The 20082-nt window shown below is 31.5% G+C and overlaps 3 protein-coding genes across 6 annotated transcripts; 2 read left to right on the top strand and 1 right to left on the bottom strand.

Annotated features, from left to right (window-relative positions):
• Positions 1–273: 273 nt before the first annotated feature.
• Positions 274–3419, top strand: LOC120260691. 4 transcript variants are annotated; one of them, XM_039268234.1, is made up of 5 exons: positions 274–393; positions 856–935; positions 2780–2852; positions 2932–2987; positions 3079–3419. In XM_039268234.1, exons 2-5 carry the CDS (start codon positions 865–867, stop codon positions 3185–3187), a joined length of 309 nt encoding a protein of 102 aa, XP_039124168.1. In that variant the 5' UTR covers positions 274–393; positions 856–864; the 3' UTR covers positions 3188–3419. The 4 variants fall into 4 exon arrangements, with proteins under 4 accessions (XP_039124168.1, XP_039124166.1, XP_039124167.1 ...); XM_039268232.1 differs by having other exon boundaries at positions 2777–2852; XM_039268233.1 differs by having other exon boundaries at positions 288–393; positions 829–935; positions 2777–2852.
• Positions 3420–4364: 945 nt separating this feature from the next.
• Positions 4365–10945, top strand: LOC120262166 (PP2A regulatory subunit TAP46). The gene is made up of 9 exons (XM_039270239.1): positions 4365–4597; positions 4688–4810; positions 6229–6315; positions 6421–6525; positions 7355–7516; positions 8689–8724; positions 8828–8899; positions 9397–9677; positions 10491–10945. Exons 1-9 carry the CDS (start codon positions 4505–4507, stop codon positions 10723–10725), a joined length of 1194 nt encoding a protein of 397 aa, XP_039126173.1. The 5' UTR covers positions 4365–4504; the 3' UTR covers positions 10726–10945.
• A 353-nt stretch (positions 10946–11298) lies between these two features.
• LOC120261810 (protein DMP6-like) lies at positions 11299–12305 on the bottom strand. The gene has a single exon (XM_039269804.1). It carries the CDS (start codon positions 12125–12127, stop codon positions 11492–11494), a length of 636 nt encoding a protein of 211 aa, XP_039125738.1. The 5' UTR covers positions 12128–12305; the 3' UTR covers positions 11299–11491.
• Positions 12306–20082: the final 7777 nt, after the last annotated feature.

Here is a 20082-nt window from a genome sequence, read left to right as displayed (position 1 = left end):
AAACAATTAGATATAGTTGAAGATAGATAGATAGATATATATGTATATGTATGGGGGAGAGTCATTTACAAACATAGCACAGTCATTGGATTTAAATTCAACTTCTGCATATGCAACCCCCCACCCACACACACACACACAAAAAAAATATAAATTGAACAACCACCTAGTACAATGGTTCTGGTATTATTCATGTATCTATAAACGTCCGTAGTTTACATTTTTATATATATTTATAAATCTAGGGGTTTAAAATAAAAAGAAAACTGAGGGGTTCTGTGAAAATTTCCCTGCTTCGTTGCCCTATTTGCTTCATTCCTACCTCCTCTCGTCTTCCACACAAAGTCGGTGTTGGTGAGCACTTGTGACTCCTTTTCTTCTCCGTCATCTCAGGTATGCTTTCCCTCTCAACCCCTCTCCATTCGCCCTTTCTTTCACTTCTCCTCTCCTTCCCCAAAGGACCATTGAAGTATCCGAGCTTGAGTTGCCTCGTTTAGTATGGGCTTTCGAGCTTAAACGAGCCGAGCTCCAGCAAAACACACTCAAATGATTTGTTCTTCTAAATCTTCAATTTCTCCAATTTGTTTTTGCCATATTAAAAAAAAATGCAATTGTTTGAACTTTTGTGAACTATTTGTCTTCTTATGTATTGTGTAATTAAATGAGATTTTAATTTAGTGAACTAATTTTTTGCTTCTTTTTTTTTTCTTTGTTCAAAGTTGGTTTTTTCCCTATATATATATAGATATATATATAATGAACCAATATGCAATTAGTAGTGGTTTTTTTTTTCTCCTTTTTTTTAATAATATTTAGTTTAATTTCCAGGCTATTTAATTTTTCATTCTCTTGAAGGAGGTGATAATGGCAGCTGTGGTGTCTGAAGCTTGCAAAGATGTTGCATCCATAGCATCATCTGGTTGGGACTTCAGCTGGTTAGTTGTTGATTCTTTTCCCATTTACCTTTTCATCTTTACATGGTTAATGAATTAATTTATAATTGGACAATGATGATTGTCTTAGTGTTTTTAATAGTACAGGTTTCCAAAGTGTGTATAAAGGGCTTTATATGTTGTTAAATCCACTACCATTTAGAGGAGATAATAGAATAATGTGGTATACTAATAACTTTGGAGGTTGTTCAAGCATTATTTATGCTGTCCTATGCATCGTAATAATATTTTACGATCAGAAAGCTGAAAGGTTAGCTTTGATTTGCAATGATATCTAGTCTATATCTTGCAAGCTTCTGTTTTTAATGCAAATCAGATCTATAGAATGTGGGTGAGTTTTTAGCCTAAACCAAATAGATACACGCTATCATGCTATCCATGTTTACATGTGGCACTGAACATTTAGGTTATGATTTTTTTTTAGATGACATCATGTTGTTTTCATTGATTGCTTCTTACTTAAGGGATGAAAGTGTGATAGATGAGCCTCCTTGACTGATTGTAAAATTTGCTTCTTAATTGGGTTTTTTTTTTTTTGGTTGTTGTTGTTGTTGTTGTTGTTGTAAATCCGTGATCCTCAAAGGAATGCTTTGTAATAGATTGTTTGCTTATTGATTTTGGTTATATATACTGAACAATGCCATCAGGCAATCCTTTCATGTTTGTTATACTCACCCCTCCCCTATCACAAAATTTGAGTTTCAGTTTAAATGATTTTAGCTTTGGTTTTGGCATTTCCATGAAGATAATTAAGAACACAATTAAATGAGTAAATGAAATGTAGATGATAAATTGGAAATAACATAATATACAGCATACACCTTGGATGCAGAATTTAATGGAATTTCCTTCCAGAGATTTTCTATTGTAATTATGTTGAGAAATCACTTCCTTTCACATTCTTTCTAATTTTAAATTGTTGATATTTTGTAGAAGAGGTCATAGACTCAATGTAGTATCTGGCATTGTTCTACATTTGCTTGTTTGTTTCACTAGTTTTATGGGAGTTATAGAAGTGTCTTTCAAGTTACAAGTTACAACACTTTATTTCCATAGATTGAAGTCACAATGCATATTGCTATCTGATATGGACAGTAGATTGGTTGTTTACTAAAATGCTTTTGCTTAGTATAGTTTAAATATTCTACTTTGTGGTTTTACACATTTTAAAATGGACATATTTGGTTCGTAAAGACTAATAGCATGTGAAGTAATGGGGTTTGATTTTTTGATGTGTTCTTCAAATGTTGAACTGTTATTGAAGTTGTGGATCTTCACTAAAATCCTTTAAATTATTTTCATATTTTGTGAAATCTTCTTGGAGCCATCTTTTGTCATTGTCTCATCTTCTAGAGACAAGTTTCAAAATTTTAAGAAGTTATTATCAATATCGCAAGCTTTCCTTTTAGAGAGGCACTTTCATTACCATGGAAGTGAGCAATTGCTGAGCTGTTGGTGTAGTTTCCTGCTTGAGGGTTTAGGCACATGGAAGTAACAACCCATCAAAGCTTGCAGTAACTATTCTTGATAATACCATGATTATGCTTTCTGCTAACCACTTCTAAGCAGTAAAAAGCTGCATATTGGAAACTATTTGCCTATTTAGCTTAGAAACGATTTGCCAGTCAAGAATATATTTCTTGCATTTTGGAAATTCTGTTGCTATTGACCCAGTTGAAAATGATTAGACATCAAAACCCAGAGTTCTACTTGTTACAAGTCTCTGACATGCATTTGGCTAAGCACTATAAGAACAATGTATTGGTAATATGCTGCACATTGGAAATCAAGTTGCTATTAGTCTCTTATTAAAATTATATCAGCAGTGACTTCGAAGTGGATTATGGTTCGGAAGAACATGCAACCATTGTCCATGAAGCATTAGCAGTTGATCAAGAGGTTTGAGGAAAAACACTATTTTTTATTTGTTTTTTCCATCAAATCAAAATAACTTATTTATGTTCGTTCTCGTTTTCAGTTGCAACCGGACAAGGTTCGCAGGCATACATCTGTTTCTGATGGCAAACTTATTGTGTGAGTTTGTGATTCTTATCCTCGCCATGCTATCTGCATTATATATTCTCTGTGCTATATATTTTTATCTGATTTTTGCAATACAAATCAGACGCTTTGAAGCAGTGGAGGCTAGATTTCTTCGGGCATCATTCAGTTCATTTATAGATCTCGTCGTCTTAGCAACAAAACTCATTGAAGAATTTAGTCCTCAAAATTAACCTTCAGCAAGGAGACTGTCCATCAGAGTGACAAGTCTTCAATTTCTCTAACAAATCAAGAGAAGTGGCAAGATCTTATTATCCTTTATTGTGTTGTGCCCATTGTTACTGTTTGTGATTATGGATCAAGTAAAAATTTTACTTATGGTATATATATTTGCATTCATCATTGTGCCATGACAATTACAGTATCTGTTCAGATGGTGAAACATTTTTTTAATGCTTTAATTGAGAAGCCATTGGGTACTCTGTGGCAAGAAATTACCACCAATCGATCTATAAATTATGAAGACCTTACAAATGCCAATTTATTCACATGTTGAATTTTTTTTTAATAGAATGACGTCTTTATTGAAGCGATTCAAATTTTGACAAAAATGTTAATGATCTTTTAATCTATTGGTACAATCTCAGGTGGAGCATTTGTGTCTTGTTAATGAGGCAAGTTTAAATTTTAATTTATGTTCCTAACACATGGTTTATTTATATTTTATTAAAAAAAATACAACAAAAGCGACGCATTCCTCAACTAAAATTTAACATATGGTGTCTATATATATATATGTATGAGGGACTGGTGTAAATGGTGATTTTAAAACCGTGTGATGTGCGCTCTTATGAACAATAGCACAACAAAAAATGTGATATATAATATTTTTATCTCAATCATTGGATTTTTATCGCAACAGTGTAAATAAATAAATTTTATCTATCCACCTTTATTTAAAATCCTCTCCTATTTAAATTGGTCATCTACATAGGCTTATAGATGTGTAGTTGACGAATGGTTTATATATATATATGTGTGTGTGTTTTTAAAAAAAATGTAATTAAATTCTATAATTTTTAGAGGGGTTAAAAAAAATGATTTCCATTTCAACTATTCAATTTTCATCATAACAGTAAAAAAAAAACATAAATTTTATCAATTCTTTTTTATTTACACTCCCCTCCTATTTAGATTGGTCATCTGTGTAGGTCCATAGATGCACAAATAAGGAATGGTATGTTTTAAAAAGATGTAATTAAATTCTTTAATTTTTAGAGGGTTTAGGGCATCATTAGCATTTGCATAATTAAATTTTCAAGGATATATATATATATATGTAATAATAAATAAGAAAAAGGCATCACGTGCATCGCAGACGAAACTCGCCCCAATCGTTGGTATAAAAAAGCGGCTCCCCGGCTCCGTTGCCCATTTCTGTTCGTTTTTGTTCGTTAATTTTCTGGAACTATCTCTGCCTCTCTGCGTTTGTTCCAAGAACTTCTTCTAGGGTTTCTCAATTCCTGGATCTAGCTCTGTATTCGTCTAGGATGGTTGAATTCAAGATGGAGGACATGGCTCTCCCGGCGCTCTTCGAGCACGCCCGCAAAATCCATTCGGCCTCCGATTCCGCCGTCGATCAGGTATCCTTCTTCTTCATCTCTCTTGACATGTTCATGGGTATTTGTTCTCCTGTGAGTTTGGGTTATTGGCTTCTTTGGTTATGGTGTCAGGAGACGCTTACGAAGGGGATTGAGGCGCTGCGGATCTGTGATGATCGGGTGAGCAAGCTGGGCTTGTTCTCGGCGAACGAGTCCAAAGACGATGTCAGCACTGCCAATCTTAAGTACCTTCTCGTAAGTCTTCGTTACCCTGGAAAAAGATTTGATCTTTGGATGGAAAACTTTGGGATTTGAGTTTGCGATTTTGTGATTTTATTTTTTATGAGAATTTGAGCTGTAGACATTGATTTGTTGTTTCTTTCCTTTTTAATGTTGAAGATGTTTTTCATTTATTTGAAGTAAGAGATAATCTAATAATAGCATGGTAAAAATTTAAGCATGGTGTTGGACAAGTTTTCATAGGTTGCATCAAGATGTAGTGATGAACGGTCTTTGACTCTGTAAGGAGAAACGGAATAAATGAAAATGAAGTTTAGAAAGCATATGGACAAAATTTGTGACAGAAAAACTGATGAGGAGATTGAGAAAAAAAGAGGAGGTTTTTACATTAGGTGTGAGAGGAAAAGAGGCATGCTCACAGAGACTATAGCTAAAAATCCACTCTTTCCAGGAATTCACATGGCATTATCAACTTATGTTTTACTCTCTTTGCTCTTCTATTACTGTTTCACTTTTTGATCTTGCATCTATTTCTTTTAGTCAAATTACCTTCTTTTTCTCTACACACATTTTGTCTGCTGCCATTATACTCAACCCAATCATTCATATTTATAAGACTTGGATGGTGGTGTGACCTTGAAATTCTTTGGGGAGATTGAATGAGGCTAACTTTTTCTAGTCATCTCCTTAGGATCATGCTGATTCTCACAAAATTAAGATTTGGAATTTTTTGGGATGATTGTATTTACATTTGCAAGTGACCCTTTTATTTTATTTTTCTGAATTGTGTTGCTCAAGTATACATAAAACTAGTAAATTTTATAGAACACTATGCCTTTCTTTTCTGAAAGCTATATCCACTTGATCATGTGCACTTAATGTTGCCTTTGTTTTTCTTTTTAATTGGCATATCCGCAATACTATTTGTGATCTATCAACTTCTTGCAAATGTTAGCCACTGATGCTATTTTTGTAATTTTTTACTCCCTCCGTTCTTTTTTTTACTTGTCACATTATAAATTTTGTGCAACATTAAATTTTTTTTCCCAAATTTACCCTTTAATTTAATTTACTTGTACAATTTTCAATAAATCATATTCAACTAAGTATTAAATCATATACTCTACTTAGTGGAGTTTTAAATAGGGGTAGTTTTGGAAAGTAATGGAATTTTTTATAAAATATAGGTAACAAACTACCTTTGATCAATTTTTTTTAATCGGTGTGAATTAGATAAAGTTGACAACTAAAATGAACGGAGGGAGTATTTAATTTGCATTAAAGCCTTCAAACATCTGATTGCTCACCACTTATAGACTTTGTCATCAAAGGATTGCTTATCACTTCCATGTGACTATATAGCTATGAGCTGTTCACATTCCTTGCTCTTCTTATGTATTGTTTGGTCACTATTGTTATTTTCTTATCTTTAGGTTCCATTTTATCTTGGAGAATTGATAGAAAAAGTTGCACAAGATGACAGGATACCAGTTCTAAAGAAATCCCAGGACCAATTGAAGGTGGGCATTAGGTTTTTATGCAAGTTATGTGAAATATTAATTGCTTTTGATTCTGTTGACTGAACATATTCGCATTTTGTCTCCATTTCTTATTTTGCCTTGCAGGAGTTCATTTCCATTTGTGAAGCTTTGGAGCTTGTTCCTGAAGAAGAGATAGGAAATTCTGCACTTGGAGCTACTGATACTTTAGCTGTTCAAAGGGCGAAAAAGGTTGGTAAAGGAGATTTATTTTGTATGTTATGTTTTGTTTTGTTTTGTTTTTTTTTTTGCTTGTGTCTGTTCAACATGCTTCCTAATATTATGACGACTTATATAAATATGTATAGTGTTTTTTTCCTTGTCTTTGCTGTTGAAATATCGGTTTGTTGGTGTCTGGTTCCACAGTATATTCTAATTTCTAATTTGTTGATTTCTTTATCATTTTTATTTCATCTCAATTACACTATATAGCAGTCCAGGATCAATCACTGATCCGCAACCACCTTTCATGCCCTATTGAACTTTTGATAAATTACCACCTAATTGTTTTTGAGTCGACCATCTGAATAAATTACACCGATTACTAATGTTTGCATTATTGGGGCATGAAAGGTGTTGCCTGTAGTATATCAGAATAGCTAAATTTTGATAGCTTTAATTTTACTTAGTTTTGGCCATGGATGTCTGATGACACATGATGATAACATGGTATTTTTTTTTGTATTTCTTTCTTCAAGGACTCCTAATTTTATATTTATGGAGATTAATATCTTTGGTTAAAATTTTCTTCCATATTAGTGTTGATCTTGTACTTGAACCCCTTCTGTTCCACATGCCAGTCTTATATGTGTGATAGAGAATGGTTATGAATGAGTGTCTTACAGATTTCCCAGGCTTTATTTTTGGTAATTTAGTGGAGTGCTATAACCTTGATACCTATCATGTAATAACATACTAGGAATTGCAATGTTTCAGGCTTGAAACTGTTATGAGTTCTTGCTTGGTTTGTTATTAGTAGCTCTGACATAAAATTCCTTTTTCTTGCTTTGACAAATCTAAGATCGCTCGGTTCAGACGCCAACGAGCTGCTGAAGCAAAATTACAAGAAATTAGAGAACGGAAGGAGAGACGTGACAGGTCATTGCGAGCAGCAGCTCTGTCAACACCAATTGAGGTTGGGGAGGAAGATGCGCAGGATGACGATGGAGAGGAAGAACGGGAGGTTTGGCTTCATCTTTGAATGTTGGAAAATTAAATAAATCTGCATGCAAGTAGATCAAATCCAAAACATATATTATCTTTTGTTGTAATTTAACATCTTATTAAGAATTAAGTGTAGATGACATTATAGTTAGGCTTAGAATTTAATGGCATGAATATAATTTGAGTCCATAGATTGAAAGATGACATAAGATGGCAAAGGATGAAAGCATCGAATATAGATGACATAATATGGCAAAGGATGAAAGCATTGAATATGGACTTCAATCCACTTGTGGACATAGCAACAACAACTTTTCATCTAAACGAGCCTTGGTGATGTTTGGCTTCGTTTGGTTCCGTGGGGGAGGGGGGAGGGGAGGTGTGAGGGGGAGTAAGAAGGGGAGGAGTATGGAGGGTTTGAAAAAATTTTATGTTTGGTTCAATGGAGGGGTGTGGAGGGGTAATCTATTTTTTTTGTTTGGTTAGAAGAAGAGGTGAGGAGAAGTGAGGAGAGATCTGATGTGTATTTTACTAATTTGCCCTTTTATATAAAATTGATCATAATACTTTTTTATACATATCTAAAAGATTATTTTGTACAAACTTTGTTAAAATTAAAATTAAGATTAATATTAGTAATAATATTATTTGTATAACTCAATTTTATATATTTGTTTATCATTCTTATATTATTATTATTATTATTATTTTAATTGTTATTATGAAATTAGATTTAAAAAGGATATTATCGTAATTTCTCAAATTGACAAAGGATACTTTGGTCTTTTCATAAAAATTTAAACATCAAAATTTGTTTTAATAATCTCACCGCTCCAAAAGACCCCGATTTGGAGGGGTGGGATATAAGGGGTTTGGAGGGGTGAAACACCCCTCCAAACTCCTCCTCCTCCTCCTCACTCCCTCAACCAAACAACTTTCACCCCTCCTAACTCCCCCCCACCCCTCTAAAAACCTCCAACCAAACAAGGTGTTAGGGAATTTGCCTAGGGTTTCCATCTGTGCAATTTCTCTCATTGTTTTTGAAATTTCTGTTGGAGATATTACAGTGAGGTAGACATAAATCGGGTTGCTTTTATGTAGTTAAAAGTCTTAGCTACCAGTTGTACTGTTACATTTCTTGAATTCTGTCCTTTTTCTCTGATATAAACATGTATGATATTTTCCTTGCAGGCTTGGCTAACTACAATATCCTTGGCTGTTTGTAAGGTTAGTTCACCAAACTTTGGGTTGTACCAGTTTGTGTATGTGAGAAGTAACATTAAATAAATCATGTTTGGCGATGTGACTTACCTAATTTTCTCTTTTGTAGGCATTTGATCTCCTTGACATGTTGAAAAAAGAGGAACAGATGCTACTTGCAGTAAAGGAAAAACAATCACAGGTTTTCCCATTCTTCATTCACTTCTGTATAGTTAGTTATATCTCTGTCCTTGTGGATATACTATTGTTTTATATTAGATAGTTTATTGCTTGCATCCAGTAACATGGAAAGATATACAAATATAGATGACAGAAATTGATCTAATTTTTAACTGATGGGTATTGTGGTATGCCATATGATGGCTTCAAGTTTTTATGTGCTTCTGGTTCTTTAATATTTCACTGTATTGTTGAGCAAAAAAACAAATGTGATCAAGAATTAATGACTTCCTCGATTCCTAGCATACTTCAGACGCAGATCTCTGTTGTGAATGTGATGAACTCAAGTTGATTGGTTAGAGACATGTCTAGGAGTAGGATTCATTAGAGGATTGTTTTATAAACTGTGGTATCAACTGAAAGGATTAGTGAAATAATTTTGTGCGATGTAATTTAGCCTTTTCTTTTTTGGGTTAGTTGTCGTACAGCTTTGTGAATCTGACCCATCTGCAATTGCAGGAAGGGGAGCACGAATTTTCTCGTGAGATTCTGGATGAGCGTGCCAAAAAAGCTGAATCTTGGCACCAGAAGGCTGCAAGTCGAGCACCACTTATAAGACCAATGCAACCCATTACATGTGCAACTTTTGCACAAGATGTAATTGAAGGTCGAGCAAAGGCTACAGAATTTCATGAGCATAAACATCAACCTATGATATTTGGCCCAGCAAGTCTTGTGGGTGGAAGATTAGCCAGTGAAAGAGAAATGATGGCAGCACGAGTATTCCAGCCTGGTCACAGGTATGTTGTCCTTCTTTAAAAATTGTTGGCACAAGGCTGGCACTCATGGTTGTACATAATTGGAGGGTATACTGAAAATAAAAGGCTTGTCTGGTGTTTCCTTCTTCAATTTCTATTGAAACGGTTAGTGTTGTCTTGAGCATAGGAATAGAGTATCATTTACACAGTGTGTCTAATTTCTGCCATAACAAACTCACAGACAATGTCAAGAGTTGTTAGTTTAGGAATTGTCTTGTCAATATTTGCTTTTTATTTATAATTATTAAAGCCTGATTTGTTCCTTCCCTAGACTTGTCCATCCATATTTCACTTTGGTCGTTTATTTTCAGCAGTAACTGTTGTGCTTTGTTCCTTTTCGTTGTTTTTAATTTTGAACCTACTATGTAAATATTTGTGTTGAGATATTAGGACTTATTCTGTTGAAGAAGTTGACTACATGCTGTGAACAATTCTTATTTTATAATTCCTCTTCTCTAGACTTGTTCATGCATATTTCACTTTGGTCGTTTATTTTCAGCAGTAACTGTTGTGCTTTGTTCCTTTTCTTTGTTTCTAATTTTGAACCTGCTATGTAAATATTTGTGTTGAGATATTAGGACTTATTCTGTTGAAGAAGTTGACTACATGCTATGAACAATCTTTATTTTATAATTCCTCTTTCTTTATTTGCTTTGAACTTCAATGCTTGATAGACTTTTTGTCCTATTGGTATGAATGAAGATTTTGGGACAGCTCCTTACTGTCCCTTTTTTTTTTCTTTTAATTGAACACTGAATGTAGTAACCTCATTATTTTGAACTTGTTCATTGACAGGTTACCCACTATGAGCATAGAACAAGCCGGTTTACGTGAAATGGAGATAATGAATAAATGGCAAGAAATGAATAAGAAATTAATTGAAGAATCTAATTCGTCATGGCATAAAGATGGTCCAATAACAGCCAGTGATGATGAGGAGGCTGCCGAGGAAAAGGCAAGGGCATGGGATGATTGGAAGGACGACAATCCTCGGGGAGCAGGCAACAAGAAGCTCACACCATGTGGGTAGTTGCAAAATGCTATCCAACTTGCTATATTTATGCAAAATGAACTCAGCATGTTCAACTTGCTATAATGTATGACTTAAAAAATTTGTGGTCAGAGACTCATTCAATATCTGTGTGACTATACATGTATCAAGAATTTTGTTTTTATTATCACTGAATCTGTTTTGCAAGTGTTCATCAGAGTTTTTGCGCAAATAATCCATCCATGTGCTTTGATCGTTTTTGTTTTTGTGTGCTATATGATAAGATTGTTGATGTTTCTGTAGAATTTTATCGGCATGGTTAATTTAATGTGACAAGTTAGACTTGCCTGCATATTAAGGTTCACACCGTGTTATTCTGGATAGTTTTATATTGATCGCCAGAGTATGAGGATGTTTTTCTATATTATATATTGGTATTCAAATATTGTCAAATTTATTTATTGCGTGCTTGTCTTGTTAGTTTCTATTTTTTTTCTCGCAATAGATTTGTCAGCTCTCATCACTATCAATATAAATCACAAAAAGGCTCGTCAAACACAAATTCTCTCTTAAAGTAAACGGAGAAGTTAAAAGCAATTTTAACAACTTGATATTGACATTAACAAACACGTTATTTCTTACATCATAGTTTATATTTACAAGTAAATATTATTCTGATAAGCTAGAATATTTTTTTCCCAATCAACATACTAAGGACGATGTAAGTTCAATCATCTAAAAAAAAGTGAAAAACAAATAAATCATAAACATAACAAGCACCTTTCTATAAAACAGGAAGACGGTTTCAGTTTGGAGAAAGAGGGAAGCCAATGCCATGCCTGGTAGGAGGGAAAGTAACAAAGAGACCACTAGTAACAACCCCAATCCCAACAGGCAACATTGTCAACAACTGGTTCATCTCCTCCGACGGCTCCGGGAAAAAGCAAGACACAACATTCTTATCAAACAAAGCCACAGCAACAAACACCAACACCGACAAAAACGCATGAACAAAATCCATCAACTTAATCTTGTATTCCAATCGCTTAGTTTGCGGCAACACTGCAGCACCATCAACAACATAAAAACCACTAAACGTCGCGAACCCATACCGAACTTTCCCACCATCATCTTGAAAACTATCTGAGAAACTAAGGATGAAGCAAGTGAAGCTGCATAGAATCACGAGTAACGCCGTCATCCACCGGTTTGCATAGTCACAATGACCTTGGTTTGTGAAGATGGGAGCTAGAAGTTGGAAAGCGAGTACGGTTCCGGTTGGCAAAAGGTTTGCTAGATGTGATGTGCTCTTGAATGTTTGTCTGATGGCTTTCTCCATTAGAGTTAATTCATCTTCTGGAGGATTTGAAGAAGGTAAGAGAGGCTGTTTTGCTTGGGATTCTGCATCAGTAGTGATGTTCTTCTGATTGTTCATCGCCATTGTTGATGCTGCTGCTGGATTAATTCTTGAGGATTGCTTTCTGTTGTGTGCTCTTGTTTATAAAGGAGTTGTGGATTGTGAATTGGAAGTGGATGACTTGCAAGAAAGAACAAGGAAAACGGGAAGTGGTGGCAAGTAACGTTTATTGTGTTTGGAAGCGAAGGAAGTGGAGTTCCGCGTTTTTTATCAAGACATGGTCCGGTGTAACCGGATTTTAAAAATGGCGGGAAGGAATGAGGGATTGGGACCACATGTAGTTTACTATTGTGATCAAGTCTTTCTTTAAATAAAATTGATTAAGTCCTGGGGTGATGGTATCGGTTACTTTGCGAAAGATGTTTTATAGAGACTTTTATTGTTTACGGTTCAAAAGATACAATGATGCCAAAAAAAAAAAAAAATTCAACTGTGGAAATAAGTTTACAAGTCAGTCTTCTTATTAGTAATGTGAATGTATGAGTCGGATAATTAATTCTTGATGGTGGTGTATATGTATCTAACACGTAATTTATCCACTTTGTCAATAAAAAAATAAATGTGAATGTTTGGTTATTATCATCGAACAAAATAAGATTTAGTCTTACTAATGTGCATTTTGACGATTTTTATATGATAAATTTGATAACCCAATTGATCCAGTTGGTCTTTATTCAACTTTAAGGATTGGGTTTAAAAACATGCGTGTGATTTTGTTTTTGTGGACACAATTTTTAAGGGGAATTTTTATTTTTGAAAATATCAAGAGGGCAATTATAATATCCATAAATGATTTTGAGATTAAGTGGATTATAAAAATACTATAAGGTCAATGTATAAATTAAGATTAATAAGTTTTAAAATTACAATTTAGTTTGTTAATTTCAAAATAAGAGTTTTGATTAGAACTTTTGTCTGCATTTCCTGTTGAATGTGATGTGTGTTGAATTGAATGGGGGCATAAAATTTATTTTATGTTTATATTTTGTTTATATCAGTCTTTAATAATTTAATTCAACGACCTTATATATTTTAAAAAAAAATAAATAAGGATTTAGCCATTTAGGCTTGAAGCTTGGGTATATATTTATATATAATTTCATTCATAAATAAAACAAGAATTATAAATGTTTATATACAAAATATAGCATATTTGGTTGAGTCCACCTAATTTAATATTATTAATTATATTATTTTTTTAAAAAGAACGACAAATGCCTAATTAAAGAGCGGACACATGAGGGAACTACACTCTATACCACAATGCCCTCACCTTGCGTTGGGCGAGGATCGAACTCGGGGAACCACACTCTACCCACGACGAAAGTTCTACGCAAAGGACCCAGCGCTAATTGACCAAGGGAACCTTTTAATTTAATATTTCAAAACCACAAAATATAAATAATTGCTAATAGTAATTTAACACAGGCCAAAAATGTGATGACTTAAACCAATTGAATTGAATATTTTAGATTTGTTCCATTTTAAGGAAATAAGCTTGTTATTCATGGACTAATTCCTCAACCATGAAACTTAAACCAATTCATTTGCTAGTTGAGGAATAGCTTATTTAGGATTAAAGATTTTATAGTGGAATTAGTGATGTTAATCCAAAATAAATAAATTTCCTTGTATGGACTAATTTCTTCTTGGATTAAAATTAAAATACAAAAAAAAATCCTTTAATCTTAATTTTGCTTTAGCCCTTAATTAAACATTTAGCTATATTTTATTGAATAAATATATCCATATATGATCAAAATATCATTAGTAAATATTAGAATACAAATAAGTTTGATGATTGAGACTATAGAGACGAAGATGTAGAATATTTTTATGTTCGGATAACCATTAAGTATGGATTAAGATTAAAAATAGAATTATTCAGAATTTTATACACATAATTCAAAACTAAATTATTTCTAGATCATTTAATTTTTGACTTTTAATATAAATTATTCAATCTACTATTCTAATCACTGCCCAAACATGGCTACAAATCAAACCAATTTGATCATCATTTCTTCAAAGCAAACATTAAGAAGGGTGTACTTATGGAAATAAATATTTAATTTGTATTTTTCAAAAATATTATTTTCTTGTGTTTTTATCAGATAATTTTTTTTGTTGAAAAAACATAAGTCTAGTTTTTGTTATAAAAAAATAATTTATAAAATATAATGTTATGGGAGGCATCAAAACAAAAAACCCATAAAGAAGCCCACAAGTAAATGTTATAGAGCCATCCAAACCCACAAGCAACACAACCAAGGCATATCTTGTCAAAAAAACAAAAGTCACATATTTAATTTTCTTTGTAATAGGAACATAATTATGAAATATAAAACAAAAAAAATAACAAAAAAAAAAAAAAACCTTTTACTACCGCGAAGGACATAAAAATAACTTTTAAAAGACTAATATTTATAATATTAATTGATATAGTATAAAATAAAAATGTTACCAATGATCTCTAGTCTATTGACATTGGATCTCCAGTGTAGGGGTGTTGGTATTTTTGTTAAGAAGACGGGATCAAATCTCAACTCACTCGAAATGCGCCCTCATATGTATGTTAAGGTATTAATTTTACTTTTATGCACATCCCTGACATGGCTTATTTATTTTATTAAAAATAAATAAATAAATAAAATGAAGATGTTTGTATTACCATAAACATCTCTTTTAAGCTTAGAGTTATATTAGATCAATGTTAAATTAGCCCTCAATTTACATATTTATTTTATATAGTTACTTATAACTCTAAAATTATTTATAATAAAATTAATTCATGATGAAGTGTTGATGAATAGCCATAATTTGTTATTGTGTTTGTCCTAAGATTTGGTTAATGGTTGTTGGAGAGCGACTTTAGGACTTAATTGATTTTGACTTGACTTGGTCTAAATGCCAAATTCCAAATTGCTATATCTAAAATATAACTTCAAGTATCATCTAAAGTTTAAGAACATAATACATATCACTAAGCCATACTCTTCTAAATAATTTTATAAAGGAGCATCTTCCTGTATTATAAATAATACACATTATTAATCTATAATATTAGATGCTTTTAATTGTGAAAATGATACAATACTTTTGTTCTTGAGTGAAGATTATGTCTCTAGGATGTATGGTTTAATTAGAATACACCCTAATCATCTCATTTTAAGTGACCCATCCAAGTCACTTGAGATTCAAGATCTTACTAAAAAATAACAACCTTACAAAATTGCACATAATTTATAGCCATTTGGAAGTTGATAATAAAGCCTTTGTTGATTTTTAATATATGCCATCTTTTGCAAGCACCTCTTTTGATAATAAACAAATCAATATATCAGTACGAGTGAAATCAAGTTCTTTCATTATTATTAATTAATTATATGAACTATAGTATGAATAATTAATTATAGGTCTTTTGTTTGATCAAACTTAGCTATACATGTATATATATACATTTATATTAAAAAAATCAATTTTTTAAAATAAAAAGCACCAATAATTTTTCAATAATAATTGTTTGTTTTTATCTTTTAAAATAATTTTTTTTAATTCTGTCATTACCGATCCCAATGGGAAAAAAGTCACCGTATCAAGCAATTCACAGATGGTGGTGGTTAAAATTTTATGAGAACACAATGAATATAAATCCATGGTACATGTCAATAAATATTTCTTAAATAAATTTAAAGGGTAAATATAGGAAAATTATTTATTTATTAATTTATTTTATAATCGACAAGTCACGTGTCATGAATATGCATATCATCAGAAGTTGATTATCTGGCTCATACACACTTACCTAACGGATGCGGAGATTTAGTTATAAGTATAATTTTATAGTCTCAAATCTTTTTTGACGTCATTGTATCTAACACATTTTGAACTTCAAACAATAAAATATTTTATAAAATATTTTTTTACCAGAAAGCCAATGCTACTAGATCAAAGCTTGTTTTATAATTTTTAATTTCTTCAAATGATGTACACTTGAAACGTAAATAACAACAACATTAACAAAATATCATATCTTGATTGATATAAAATTTTAAATTGAGTGGAACATGTCTTTAAAAAAAACATCATCATTGCTAATCATTTTAAAATAATCAGAACATGACAAACAATGTTTGTCAAATGAAATAGTTGTTAGCCTGCAAATTAATCAATCAATTTTGTTTTTCTTCTAATTTAAGAGTTAGTTCATAAGTTGAATTTAGAGGTTTCCATATGCTCTGCTTCCACGCAACTCCATATTAATCTATTGCTGTTTTTGGTTGTTTGGTTTATCATCTTCCTAATTTGTTTGACATTAAAAATATTCTTTTAATTAAAAATTTACCTACATGAAATGCATTGACTGCTCTTTAATTCAATGATCAATGCTCATGTTAGTACTCCTTCAAAACTTTCATTTGAAGCTTAATAATTATAATTTTAAGTAACACACGTACGTTGGCATGTCATTTAATACGCATAATTGGAAACAGTTGGTACATTAACACTTAGTCAAATAAGTCAGATTGAACTGTCTACTAATCAAAACAAAATTTAATTACCCACTTTTTTTTATGGCAAATGTAAGGCCGGAAAGAAACCGCATTGATATATATATATATATATATATATATAGAGAGAGAGAGAGAGAGAGAGGCTCAATCTTCTAATAATGGAATTAGAAATGTAATCTATACATGTTGATTGTTAGTCCTTGGATTATAAATCAACGGCCACGATCATATCCATAAATAATTTAACTATACTTATAAATAGTAGCACAATAAAAAAATGGGATGTACAATATTTTGATCTGACCAGTAGATCACAAACATAATAATCCGTCAAAATTGATTGTTTTAGATTGAACCGTAAATCACCATCATAATAATCAGTCAAAATTGATTTCTACTAGAGCCGTAAATCACCATCGTAATAATCAGTCAAAATTGATTTCTACTAGAGCTACAGCGGAGAGCAATTATATCCACTGAACACCACACTAATCTAATGAAATGTAGTACAATATTTTAATACTGTTATATTTACTATTTACTGGGTTGTTCCTTTCTGTCTTTCTCCACTCAATTCTCTCAATTTTTTAATTATCTAGGACATTTCTATGTAGGCAGATTACTTTTTAGCATATATATATATATATATTTGATTGATTTGTGTAAATATATATTATTGATGTTTATTTTGAGGGAAATGGATTCTATTATTTTTTACTTTGATAAAAAAAATTTTAAATTAAATGAAAATCATTTTATGGCATATTGGATGTAATTATTGCTCTCTGTATGAAAATATTAATATTATATAATCTATCTTAGGGGCAAAAGTTTGTCCTTACCACTTGCTCACTAAATATAGTGGGACCACCCTTATAATAAAAAGCTTTTATTTTATTTGACTCCCGAGTGAAATATGCACCGACGAATTTTCTCGATTTAATGATTAGAGATTAGTCTCTTGTACATATTTATTAGAAAAAAAAAACATAATAAAGGACTCATTTCATATTTTAATTTTTTAAAATTAAAAACAAAACTAATTTCTACTAGATACCGCAGATATTATCAAATATTATATATAAACAAATTTGTTGATGAACAATTGATTTTAAATTTTATTTGCCATGTTTAATAAATCTACATATAACAAGTAATCTTACACCTTGCGAAATCCAATTAATCTACTAAATTTAATCCAAAACTATTTTTTTTTATCAATGATAAAATATTTAAAAACTAGAATTGTTAATTAATCTACTAAATTATATATATGTATAATGGATGAAATGAAGTGAGTTGTGTGTATGATTGAGCTAGCACAGGAGAAAAAAAAAAGAGAGAGAGAAAAAAAAGGAGTACGGTTTGGTTATTGTTAGGATACGATTAGATCTAAAGATAGGGATGGGATGGATGCTTGCTCACTTTTTATTAGGCCCCAATCTCATGGGAAGTAATTAATACAGCATTAACTTTGTGGGGACATTTTGGTGGATCTCTCTTATCAAAAGAACACATCGTTATCATCATCATCATCATCGTTATCATCATCATCATGATTTAGTTCAAAAGAGTAAGTGAGTAGCTTTTACTCTTGTTCATCTTGTTTGGACTTTGGAGACTTTTGTTTATCATCAAGCATTGAATGTATCAATATCACACCACTTTTCTTAATGGCCCCATACGTTACTATTTGCCTCTTTTTTTAATAAAAGTGATAAACCATAAACTTATTAAAAAAATCAAAACAGTACATAAAACAAAAAACAACTAAAACCAACAAGAAACAAAGAATATAACACCAGCAACATCAAAAGCACATTGACGTAAGACACAAAAATCAACTCAGTAAAACAAAAGAGGGTCACTTGTGGAGCTTGGTGTAATCGAGCTGTTGGGTGCTTAATGGACTAGATGGAATCACTGGAGATTAGATGTGTCGAGTCTTTAGCTGCAAAACACCAGTCTACAAGCATATGAGAAATATATTGTAAATTTATGTTAATTAGTGCATAATATTTTTTATATCCATCTTACTTTTTTAAAATAAAATAAACATAAAAAAATTTATCTGCTAATAATTTTTTTATCTAGTGATACATGATCTTTTGTATATAATATTTATATCTTTATCCCTAATTAGAATATCAGTTTATGTAAAATGAGGAGATAGATATTTTGAGATATTAACTTTATACATATGTACACGTTTGGAATGGTTTATGAAAAAAAAATTACCCATCAAAATTGATTTAAGTGGTAAAAATTTAGATAGTTTAAATAAGTAGGTTTTTTTTTAATGTATAAAAAAGCTTTAGTTGGAGAGATTATTTCCCTGACTGACTCTTAGTAGATGCTTCTCACATGAAATTAATGGATCAATGACACAATATATATATATATATATATATAAGGCTTGAGGATGCTTAAAATAATTTAATTTTATACGATATATATAAATAAGATAATAGGGAAATATTTGGGATAGTGTAATGATGTTCCACTTTGCAATATATATATATTCTATTTAAGTTTCTACATGTGATGGGATGATGACATTGGAAAGGTTCTCTTGAGTTTCCTCCATCTTTTGAATAAAGCTCAAGCACCGGCCCATGAGTCTCCTCTAGCTTTTGAATGGCTATATATATATATATATATATTTATTATTATTATTATTATTGAATTTTTTTATTATTATATATCATTCTTTTTTTTAAGTTGTTTTTTTCCTTTTGCTTTGTAATAAAAGATGTGATTAGGAATGACCAACAAGAGCACTAATCATGTTCACAGGTTCTTTGACTAGGAAAATGATGACTTCATCTAGAACAAAATTATTAATGGAAGTTGAATCCACTTAACGCCCAACTTGCATCACCTTCTAGAACTTGGAATACTATTATTTTCGTATAACGTTTTTAATCATGTTTGTGTTCTATTGTTAAATTTATTTTTTCTTTTTAAATAAATATGATTAATCATAGCTTTATTGAAATAAAAAAAAATGAGACATAACAAACATTGAAAGAAAAAAAAACAGTACAAAATTACAAAAACAGACTAAAATCTCACCAAAGATGAGGTTTACAAAACTTAAAAAGAGTAAGAAAAAAAAAGTTGGACAGACGAAGATTACCGTCTGGAGACATATACCTGTCTAAGCTACAGAAAAGAGTGGATTACTCCTGAGGAAGGTCAATCTCTGGATCACCGATATCTTTTGTAAACTTGGTGTTCAAGAAGTTGAGAGAGCTGACTATCTTTTAGGAAGCTTGAAGGTTGGTTTGTTAAATTTATTTTATAATTAATCAATATAGTGTTTTTTTTTATAAAAAATTGTTTACAATGATGAATTATAGACAACACAGTGACCGATGGTTGATTTTAGTCATCAGGGGTGACTGAGTCATTAAAAGAAATATATATTTTATTATATTTTACATAAGAGTTAGTAGTGTATGG

Source organism: Dioscorea cayenensis, chromosome 5, assembly GCF_009730915.1.
Source record: "Dioscorea cayenensis subsp. rotundata cultivar TDr96_F1 chromosome 5, TDr96_F1_v2_PseudoChromosome.rev07_lg8_w22 25.fasta, whole genome shotgun sequence".
NCBI classification, from domain to species: Eukaryota; Viridiplantae; Streptophyta; class Magnoliopsida; order Dioscoreales; family Dioscoreaceae; genus Dioscorea; species Dioscorea cayenensis.
This window is presented reverse-complemented; position numbering and strand designations above follow the sequence as displayed.

Coding starts and splice junctions, on each gene's coding strand:
- LOC120260691 (XM_039268232.1), top strand. CDS start 865: ATGGCAGCTGTGGTGTCTGAAGCTTGCAAAGATGTTGCATCCATAGCA. Junction 2,853..2,931: donor CATTAGCAGTTGATCAAGAG/GTTTGAGGAAAA, acceptor TCTCGTTTTCAG/TTGCAACCGGACAAGGTTCG. Junction 2,988..3,078: donor TCTGATGGCAAACTTATTGT/GTGAGTTTGTGA, acceptor AATACAAATCAG/ACGCTTTGAAGCAGTGGAGG.
- LOC120262166 (XM_039270239.1), top strand. CDS start 4,505: ATGGTTGAATTCAAGATGGAGGACATGGCTCTCCCGGCGCTCTTCGAG. Junction 4,811..6,228: donor CCAATCTTAAGTACCTTCTC/GTAAGTCTTCGT, acceptor TCTTATCTTTAG/GTTCCATTTTATCTTGGAGA. Junction 8,900..9,396: donor TAAAGGAAAAACAATCACAG/GTTTTCCCATTC, acceptor CTGCAATTGCAG/GAAGGGGAGCACGAATTTTC.
- LOC120261810 (XM_039269804.1), bottom strand. CDS start 12,127: ATGGCGATGAACAATCAGAAGAACATCACTACTGATGCAGAATCCCAA.